The sequence below is a fragment of the Erythrolamprus reginae genome, chromosome 2 (genome assembly GCF_031021105.1).
Source record: "Erythrolamprus reginae isolate rEryReg1 chromosome 2, rEryReg1.hap1, whole genome shotgun sequence".
NCBI lineage: Eukaryota > Metazoa > Chordata > Lepidosauria > Squamata > Dipsadidae > Erythrolamprus > Erythrolamprus reginae.
In genome coordinates, this window is record NC_091951.1 from 183,204,137 (window position 1) to 183,214,741 (window position 10,605).

Sequence of the window (10,605 nt, forward strand, 5' to 3'; positions counted from 1 at the left end):
CCAAGGTCCCTTCCAGTCCTACAAGTCTATGATGTTATGAATGCTCTGAAATAATTGGTAAAAGGCTTTTCAAAAACAGGCTAATGCTTTGAGAAGAATGCCCCCTCTTCCCCCAGTCTTTAGGGCTTTCTTATTAGCTGGATAAATTGTTTGGGAAATTTGAACCTCCAAATACAGTAGTCCTGATTCCAAAATTATCCTCGGGATGACTGACAGGTTTCTCTTCGGCCCCACCTACACTTGGTTAAACCCATCCCTTTCTCTCTATAAATGCATGCAGCATGGCCCAATAAATTTACTCCTTGCTCGTGGTGCCTACAGATTCCATGTTAACACCCACTCGCTGTCTACTGCACCAGCCATGGCTACCACTACTACTAACAGACAAGCAGAGATTCTGAGCCCCAAATTTGCCTGGGCTATTCTAAGTGAATTTGCAGGAACTGCGATCTTTCTCTTCATTGCCATGGGCTCATCCTTCAAGTGGCCTTTGGAAGAGCCTAACGTTCTCCAGATTTCTTTGGCTTTCGGACTAACCGTCGCAACTGTAGTTCATATCTTTGGCCCTATCAGCGGAGCACATATCAACCCAGCTGTCAGCCTTGCCTACTTTGTGGGGAACCAGATCTCCATCGTCCGCTTTGTATTTTATATCATCCTACAGGTGCTGGGAGCCCTTGCTGGTACAGGAATCATCTATGCAGTGACACCGGGAGATGTCCGCTCAACACTATTTGCCAATCAGGTAAGTCTTCCTTTTCCAATTAATCTGAACGAAGCTTGTGGGCATGACCCCCAACTGATTGCTTTTGCTCAGTGATTGAACATAAGCCATACAGGCAATTCTTTAAGAGCCCCTCTGGCTTTGCCAAAAGACCCTATGATATAGTTATCTGGGTGCTCTCCTAAAAAAACAACCAATGGGTGTGTTTCTAGCTGGATCCAATTTTCCAAAATTCCTTTTTGAAGCAACTTTCTACAACAGAAGCATCAATTTGGTCTTGCTGAGAGCATTTAAAGTTGACGTGTATTTAGGCCTGAGATGTGTTCCTTTAAGTAGAAGAAAGGTAATAACAAACTGTTATGCATAATTGTTATGTAGAACCTTTATATTAAAGCCGGTATACAGTACTTGTATTAGAAGTTGTCTTTAGGATCTCCTTGTGGAACAATAGGAGGGAATAGAGGCATTGTGAGGTTTAATTAAAGAAGACCCAAGCAAGGGAACTGACTACCTTTGAAAGTCTCTAGACCAGAGGTCCCCAAACTTGGCAACTTTAAGACTTGTGGACTTCAACTCCTAGCTATGCTAGCTGGAGAATGCTGGGAGTTGAAGTCCACAAGTCTTAAAGTTGCCAAGTTTGAAGACCTCTGCCCTAGACAGAGATGCCCCTGCCGTAACAAGGAAGAGAGTCTACCACTGCTGAGATGACATCATGAGTAGCCCTCCATGGCCCTCCTATGATTGAATCAGCAGCCGACCACTCACATTTGGGGAAATGATTTTGTCTGAAAAGGTTTGTGACTTCTACAACAATTCTTGAAGAATTCCACATACCTAACAAAACTTGCAGCCACAGGGAGAGGGGATTGACACGTCCTCTTCCAATGCAATGGAGTTTGCTTCCTAGTAACATATCTTTGGGAAGACAACAGTGAGACTGTGTTGGTGAGGAATTTACAAGGACACCATAACAAGTTTTTTGTGTTGTGCCTGTGTTTCCCCCCCCCCCACCCCTTAATTCCTCTTTTCTGACACTTTGGTAGATCCCCAAAGAGGTATCCTCAGGGGAAGGCTTTGTGATTGAAATCATTCTAACCTTTTCCGTGGTCATGAGCACCTTCTCTGCAACTGATAAGCGCAGGAGAGAGAGCAGGAGTTATGCGCCATTGTCTATCGGCCTGGCTGTCTCTATGGCTCATCTTATTGGGGTGAGTCCCTTCATTTTATTCTTTACAAGTTACTAAGCAGAAGGATTCACTTGTAGGAAATACAGCAAAAGACATCTCCCTACTAAAGAAAAATGAAGGAAAGAAAGCAAAAGTTGGGTAAGATTTTATGAGAATGGGGGGATCACTCTTTGGGTTGACTTGCTTGGCTTTGTTTTTTATGATGTGGCATTTCAAGGTTATCAAAAGTTTATTTGTTTTTTAAACAATGCTTTACTTGAGGAGGTTGGGTAGAAGACCAAATGCTTTTGAGAGACTCCAGAACAGTTCAGATTCAAACTTCCTGAAAGAAAAAAATGTAAAAACTAAACACTGAGGGACAAGAGGAAATTGAATATTATAAAGTCTGGGATAAGGTCTATGATTGGTTGAACAGAAAATTAAGGAATAACTAAATATATTATATAGAAGTAAATAGCTAAAAAATTGTAAATAATAGGAAATATGAGTAGATGTTTCTTTGTATGATATGATTTGCAAAGGTTTTTCTCTGGAAACGTCTGATAAGAGCGGAGCGGTAATAACTCCTCTATTTTGTTGTACGTTTGTCGTTCTCTTATATGTATGTTGGTGTCTTGTTTTTATAATAAATTAATATTTGTTTTAAAAAAACCTAAATACTGAGCAAATTTCAGAAGCCACTGATGTTTTGACCCAGCTGATGAAATTGCTCAGAGTGTTTCTGACACCCTTAATTAGTGTCAAAACAAGTCAGTTCATAAATCAATATCACCAACACCTTTGATTCAGAAAAACCATGCAGAATAGGTCTGCCTTAATATTGTTATTAAAGTGCAGAGATGAATCTCTGCAAACAGGTTAGTTAATTGTATTTGGATTTATTTGCAGGAGGGTCTTTTCGCCTCAATTTCCACCCATTTCTTGGGTGCAATGTGTATCTAACTGAATAAACATGTATTGCTGAAATGATAATGTTGTTTCCACCTTTCGTATTATATTTACAAATGTGTGACATTATAATGCATGCAATATTAAGGAAAGCATTAAGAAGCAGGCCAAGTAAGGGCAGGATCTAATGTATATGTATGCTTGCAAATTTAGAAATACTTTTGATATTTTCAATAGACTTTCAAAACCACTCATATAATGTGGGTGATTATGATCGAATGCCTTGTGGATCTGCCCAGTCTGCTTCTACAAATAAATAACTTCAGCTTCACAATGTATTGTTTTTAAACTGGATTTGGCATATAAACCTCCGCTTTCTTATGTGAGGTTCCTTCCTACAAAGAGCTATTCCCTATACAGGTGCATACATGGCAACCTTGCATGTTTCTGATAGGGATCAACACAACTTCCACTGTTGAATCGAAAGGAAGTAGTGCTTGATGCCAAGTATCAAGATCACCCCAAATTTATATCCGTGGGAGAAAACAAGGAAGTATCTGTAGATAGCTTATACATCAATGTTTTTGCAATGGGCAAGAAGAAAAGGGAAATATCCCGACAGTGATGTTTATCTAAATGAGACAAAGGAGGCAATAATAAATTATACAGGACATGGGATAAAGTAAGAGAAAAGGCCCATGAATAGAGAATATTTGAAGTCAAATGTTTTTCAAGCTGAGCAACTTTGAGAGATGTGGACTTCAGCTTTCAGAATTATTTATTTTATTTATTATTTATTCATTTGTCCAGTACACAAATGCATAGGAAGAAAAATAGACATGTAGTAATATACATAAGGGTAAAAGTGAACTTAGAGGAGAGGATATATGAAAGAAAGAAAATATATATGATAAGTGAGAGAAAGGAAAGACAATTGGACAGGGGATGAAAGGCACACCAGTGCACTTATGTACGCCCCTTACTGGCCTCTTAGGAACCTGGAGAGGTCAATCGTGGAGAGTCTAAGGGAGAAATGTTGGAGGTTATGGGTTGACACAATTGAGTCCGGTAATGAATTCTTAGCAATGCTTAAGCAAATTCTGGGAGTTGAAGTGCATTGGGAAACATGGTTTCAATCTCTTGATAGAAGAGCACCACCAATCTAAATTAATGCCCTTTTTTTTCCTTTAACAGATTTATTATACTGGCTGCTCCATAAATCCAGCAAGATCCTTTGCCCCTGCTGTCGTACTGGGAACATTCGGTCCTTTTCACTGGGTAAGGTTCTTCTTGCTGTTTCTGTCAGCCCAGATCTTCCATTGTTAGCCTAGATTACATAAACTTCCTTGACACCAAACTTACTTCACTGATAAACCTCCTTCCAGCTCCATCATTAGATACTCTATTTGTCAAGAGTCTTAACCCTGGTTTACATTTAAAGATTATTGAAAACAATGGCAAGGGTGAAGATCCTAATCAGTAATGAAGACAAAGCAGAGGAAAGTCTGGGAGGGCCCTGAATTGTTGAGAATCAGCCGCATACACGTTTAATAACTAAGACTTCCACAGTTCTATTTCAAGTTCTCTAGGCCTGAACCGAGGGAATTTCATCACTTAAAAAACAGATTTTCATTGCTTACTAAGACCAAAGGCTTATAAGGTACCTAATCAATTTGTGAGAAAGACTGAACGTTCTAGATTTTGCTCCAAAATTGAATCATAGGAATGCATAGGGGAGCTGTCATTAAAAACAAGCAAATATATAACTGGTGCAGAGGACAACAAGACACCAATATGCAGTGGCGGGCAGCAGCTGGTGCACCCAGGTGCACAGCTCCGGTAGGAAAATCCAGGATGCGTGCGCAGCTACACCCCCCCGACATGCCCCCACATGAGATTTGGCTTCTGCGCATGTGCAACAAGACAAATCTCGTGCAAAGATAGGTGTGAGAGGAAGGTTATGGCTATTTTTGCTGATTTATTGCTGCTGCGCATGCACAGAAGCAAAAATATCACCGAAAATAGCAGAAATCCCGCTCTCGCGCATGTCCGAACATGATATTTGGCTTGCTGCACATGCTCAAAAGCCAAATATTGCACAAAGATGCACGCGTGTGTGACCGATGGGTGGATATGCACCTGTGACGGCCTTTGAGGGAACTCCGGTAGGAGGTAAGAAGAGCGGCCCTTCACTGCCAGTATGTATCGTATTCACAAGCTAATACTCAGAACCAATTGCTATTTCAGCAGATATTCGATGCACCCACCATGATGGAGGAAACTCTGTATACAGTATTCAATCAGTCCAGTGATCCCTGAAGACAAGCAGTTTCATTCTGTTTTTTCTTCTCACAGTCCTTCATTTTTAGACAGGCCTTCAAACAAATAATGCTGATCCCCAATGGCCCTTATGAGCTAATGTAGTGCCCTGTTTCCCTTTGCTCCAAAAAACAACACCCCTAATCATATGCTGAGACCCAGTTTAGTGTAGTAAGTAAGCTATCCAGATAGAAACCATGAAACTGAGAGTTCAGATTCTACCTTGGGTACAAAGACAGGTTTTGGGCTAGTCCCTCTCCCTGAGTGCTTAGAGCAGGGATCCCCAAACTTTTTACATAGGGGGCCAGTTCATTGTCCCTCGAACTGTTGTAGGGCCGGACTATAAAAAAACCCTATGAACAAATCCCTATGCACACTGCACATACCTTATTTTAAAGTAAAAAACAAAATGGGAACATACTATTTAGAGAGGGGGGGGGAAGAAATCTGAAATTCATATATGTTTATGTTTTGTTTTTAATTTTCTTTTGTTAACATCTGATTGGCTATACAAGGTTTTCTTGGTTTATAGAAAAATGTATAAAGAAAGAAGGAAGCACTTTGGCATAATGATTAATAAGTTAGAAATATAATTGGTGTTGTACTTTTGAAGGAACATTAAGGAGAGAATTTAATTAAAATAAAAGTATGTACCTGTGCTCCTGTCACTCACCCGCGGGCCGGATAAATGACCTCAGCGGGACGCATGCGGCCCACGGGCCGTAGTTTGGGGACCGCTGGCTTAGAGAAACTGAGGAAGGAGGTAAAGAAACTACTTCCAAAAATGTTGCCAAGACAACTGCAGGGACTTGTCCAAGCAGTGGCAAAGGGTCAAGACTGGGCTCTAAGGATAAATATAAAAACAAAGCAAAACCATGTGCTATACTCTATTTCTACTATCTAACCTTTGCTTTGATGATGTCAGCATTTCAAGAGTATCACATTTACAAGTCTTCATGCTTTAAATGGTTAATTCAGAGAATCAAATATATTATCAAGGAACCAGTAAGACCACTCCTACTAACATGGACAAGGCAGATTCCACTTCCTACTAACACTGATGGTGTTACCTAGCTTGGCAATGGAGTGTTGGCAAACAAAAACCCCAAACCCATCCAAGCTCAGGGAGAACCAAGGACATCATAAATATATTGTACTTAGTAAACAGCCAAGTATTATCCTGTTTTTTCCCCAAAATAAGACATCCCCTGATAATAAGCCCAATCAGGCTTTTGAGTGCATGGCAATATGGCCAAGCACTTATTTCAGGGTTCAAAAAAATATAAAGCAGGATCTTATTTTTTGGGAAAATGCAGTATCTAAAGCATGAAATCTGTTCTAAAAGTACAATATGAAAATCAGAGAGACAACTGCAGCAGTTGTCTTCGGAATAGGGGATCTTGCTTCACAACATAGTCAGTTCGATCCTAGGTAGAGACAAATATAGGGTCTCCTGCTTGGGCAGGGTGTTGGACTAGATGACCTGCAAGGTCCCTTCCAACTCTGTTAATCTGTTGTCTGTTAAGAACATAGTTTGGAGAAGAGATGGAACCATGGCACCTTGGTAGAAATAACTGGTTCTTCTCAGGCACCAAAATATTTGAATCAGATTTGCTTCTTGGTGGTTTGTCTAGCAATGGAACATCTAACGCAAGGTATACAAAGGATTCTAGCCTGACAATGCCACATTTTTGCATTCTTCAAAGCTGCTTTTCATTTGCTTCTTTCTACAGGTCTACTGGATGGGACCTTTCTTGGGGGCTATCTTGGCTAGTATAGTTTACAACTACGTCCTATGTCCCCAGAGACTGAGCAGGGAGGAGAGGCTGGCTATTTTTAAAGGTTTCTTTGTCGCTGAAGATAATCTGCAGCAGCCACCAGGAAATCGGGCTGACCCACGCTGGAACAGTGAGTGTGCATGAGTGATTATATCAAATTCTGCGTGAATGGCTTCACCACCCACCACCCATTCTTGTTATGCAAAACACAGAGGAACAATGTCTTACCATTGCAAGAAGAAGAATAAATTAAAGCGTTCCTTAATTAAAGTCTAATTCCATGCCTACTTAGTCCACCACAAGCAGACATGGGATTTAACTCCAGACCAAGTGTTTAAACCGTGCTTGCAAGCCATAATAAAAGGATCTGCCATGATTGCCAAATGCTCATAAATGTTGTCTGTTTTTGACAAATAGAGACCAGAGTTGATGCTTATGTGTGTATGAATGAACACTTGCATTGCTCCTAGTTAAAATGGTTTATATTATAACTACTGTATCAGCAGGGTTAGACTCATTGGTTTCCTTGGCCTGCCAGCCAGGATTTATTATAGACTGCATAAACAGAGGGATAGAATCAAAATCACGTGAAGTGTTAATACCACCTTATAAAGATTGGGTAAGGTCACACTTGGAATACTGCATTCAGTTTTAGTTACAATGTAAAAAAGATGTGGAGACTCTACAAAGAGTGCAGAGAAGAGCAACAAAGATGGTTAGGGGACTGGAGGCTAAAACATATGAAGAACGGTTGCAAGAACTGGATATGTCTAGTTTAATGAAAAGAAGGACCAGGGGTGACATGATAGCAATGTTCCAATATTTCAGGGATTGCCATAAAGAAGAGGGAGTCAAGCTATTCTCCAAATCACCTGAGGACAGGACAAGAAGCAATGGGTGGAAACTAATCAAGGAGAGCAGCAACCTAAAACTAAAGAGAAATTTCCTGACAGTTAGAACAATTAATCCATGGAACAACTTGCCTCCAGAAGTTGTAAATGCTCCAACACTGGAAGTTTTCAAGAAGATATTGGATAACCATTTGTCTGAAGAGGTGGAGGGTTTCCTTCCTAGGCAGGGGGTTGGACTAGAAGACCTTCAAGGTCCCTTCCAACTCTGTCTATTCTGTTCAGAGTCAATGATTTCCCCCATCCACGGAGAAGTCCTACTTGTTAATATACTGCTCAAAAAAATAAAGGGAACACTCAAATAACACATCCTAGATCTGAATGAATGAAATATTCTCATTGAATACTTTGTTCTGTACAAAGTTGAACAGTATGTGAAATTGATTGTCAATCAGTGTTGCTTCCTAAGTGGACAGTTTGATTCCACAGACATTTTATTTACTTGGAGTTATATTGTGTTGCTTAAGTGTTCCCTTTATTTTTTTTGAGCAGAGTAGATCTTATCAATAAGACCTGCATCTACTTACCTTCCTTATCTAAAATTTGCCAGCTGCTTCTAGAAATCATTGCCCACATTGATTGCTGCATCAAATACTGTGGGGGGGGGTACTCCATAGCTGCTCTCAGAAGAGCAGAAGGTAACCAGCCCAATTAATTCATGGCCATCCATTTAGGTGGACAATAGCTGCCCCAATGGAACAAACCAACATATCAGCAGGATATAGAAATTAGGCCCTATATTTATGCCAAAACCTAGCCCTTTTCCTCTTCTTCTTTTGGCTCTATGGAATTTGGGATATACTTTTCCCTGCCTTAAGAGTCAAAGACATCAGCTCAAATGTTTACAATTATGTCTGACTTGACGGGTCAAGTACTGATAGACATTCCTCTAAGGCAGTGTTTCCCAACCTTGGCAACTTGAAGATATTTGGACTTCAACTCCCAGAATTCCCCAGCCAGCGAACACTGGCTGGGGAATTCTGGGAGTTGAAGTCCAGATATCTTCAAGTTGCCAAGGTTGGGAAACACTCCTCTAAGGTACTTTTGAAAAACAATAATGTGACTGTAATTGTGCTCCCTGTAACCCTTTAAATTGTCCTGTTGGTATCTCAAATTGGGAGCATCTGTCTACCTCAGAGAGCAAAACACCAGTTGTAATCCTCGACTTACAACGACAATTGAGCCCAAAATTTCTGCTGCTGAGAAATGTTTAAGTGAAGTTTACCCTGTTTTATGAATTTTCTTACCACAGGTTAAGTGAATCACTGCAGTTGTTAAATTAGTAATGTGGCTGTTAAGTAAACCTGGCTTCCCCACTGATTTTGCTTGTCAGAAAGTCACACAAGGGGTTCAGGCTATTGCCTTGTCATTTGTACAACTCTTTGTGTGGTAACTGGCAAATTATGTTATGGGGTTCTCAGTCTTGATTGGACTTCGCCGGTTCAGGGTCAGTGAGGGTTTCTGCCAGCTCAAAAATCTGTGTGCCACAGTAATTGAGGAAAAGGGCACGCTTGCGGCTGCTGTCGGCGTCTTTCATGCCGGCCGCTTCCAAAAATATTTCAAACTTCGCCATGTAGGCTGTCCAGGTCATTCTTTCTGGGTCAAAGAATTCAGGTGGCTGGACTACCGATGGAGTAGCCATGATAGCACACGGAGGGTCGGTTTCCTCGTCGCCAATGTAATAACTCTCAAAGCAAGGTTGAATCAAGCAAGGTTTATTTTGCTAACAGGACAAGGAGGTCAAATCAGTCAAGAAGCAATGGAGTATTGAGAGCTCTATACAATGACAGTTCTCCTATTTATACAATCTAGCCCAGCAACAGGGCAGTTTTACAAAGATACATTTTAAGCACCAAAAGAAGGCAACCAATCAACATGCAATAAACAAATCTGAACTTTTGACTTTTACCCTGTCTGGGTAGGTCACCCAGGCAAATATCTAACAAATACCGTTAGGGGTCTCTCTAAAATGTGACTGTCCCATACCTGTGTATTTGGGCCAGTAATATCTCTATTGTACTATGGTTAGCTCTCTTAAAAAGCACCACTAACCCTCTGCCGATTTCAGATCCCAGCGGTCAGGAGAGCCACCCCATGAACTATACTTCACACATGTAACTTGGAAAGCCTTGCGGAGTGATACTTACCTTACCAGCCTGAGAAGAGATGTCCGTCAAGCCTCGTATTCCTCAAAAGCCCCTGTGACAATATTCTGGTGAAAGACTTAGCACTGCACCGGAGAGGAAGCAAAGATAGGTTCATACTGTGAAAGAGGAGCCCACATCCATCTCAAAGTCACCATATCCTCCCTCTGAGCCCCATTTAACCTGTAAGCATTTCCACTTCAAAACTGTGGCTCGGATTCTTCTCTGGATTGTGGAATTAATCAGGCAGCATTCATGGGCTATGTAATATAGAAAGATAATAATGTACTAGATGCACTTTCTCTTCAATAATATTGTTGTTAATAATCCAGAAAGTGATCTTTTATCCATTAAAAATAAATGAGTGGAAATGAGTATTGTTTTCCCCCTTGCTTTATATATGTATATCATGTTGACAGCCTTCTTGACAGAAAACATTGGCTGATAATATAAATAAAATGTTAATACAATCCTCATGTTTGGTGATCACTTTATGCCTTGAATAGTTAGGAAACTTTTTTTCTGTTCATTTAAAGAATTTATATGCCGTTTCTGCATTTTTATACATTCAACTGTGTGTGTGTGTATATATATGTCCAGCTAAAAAAACATTTGACATATATATGTGTGTGTGTGTGTGTGTGTGTGTGTGTGTGT

General features: G+C 40.5%; 1 protein-coding gene across 1 annotated transcript; it reads left to right on the plus strand.

Annotated features, from left to right (window-relative positions):
* Positions 1-361: 361 nt before the first annotated feature.
* LOC139159469 (aquaporin-5-like) lies at positions 362-10,200 on the plus strand. Its single transcript, XM_070736788.1, has 5 exons — positions 362-745; positions 1,768-1,932; positions 3,994-4,077; positions 6,852-7,026; positions 9,873-10,200. Exons 1-5 carry the CDS (start codon positions 362-364, stop codon positions 9,920-9,922), a joined length of 858 nt encoding a protein of 285 aa, XP_070592889.1. The 3' UTR covers positions 9,923-10,200.
* Positions 10,201-10,605: the final 405 nt, after the last annotated feature.

Excerpts from the sequence above, each read along its gene's own strand:
- LOC139159469 (XM_070736788.1), top strand. The coding sequence starts at position 362 with ATGGCTACCACTACTACTAACAGACAAGCAGAGATTCTGAGCCCCAAA. Across the intron at positions 4,078-6,851 it reads CATTCGGTCCTTTTCACTGG|GTCTACTGGATGGGACCTTT; the intron begins GTAAGGTTCTTC and ends TTCTTTCTACAG. Across the intron at positions 7,027-9,872 it reads GGCTGACCCACGCTGGAACA|ATCCCAGCGGTCAGGAGAGC; the intron begins GTGAGTGTGCAT and ends TGCCGATTTCAG.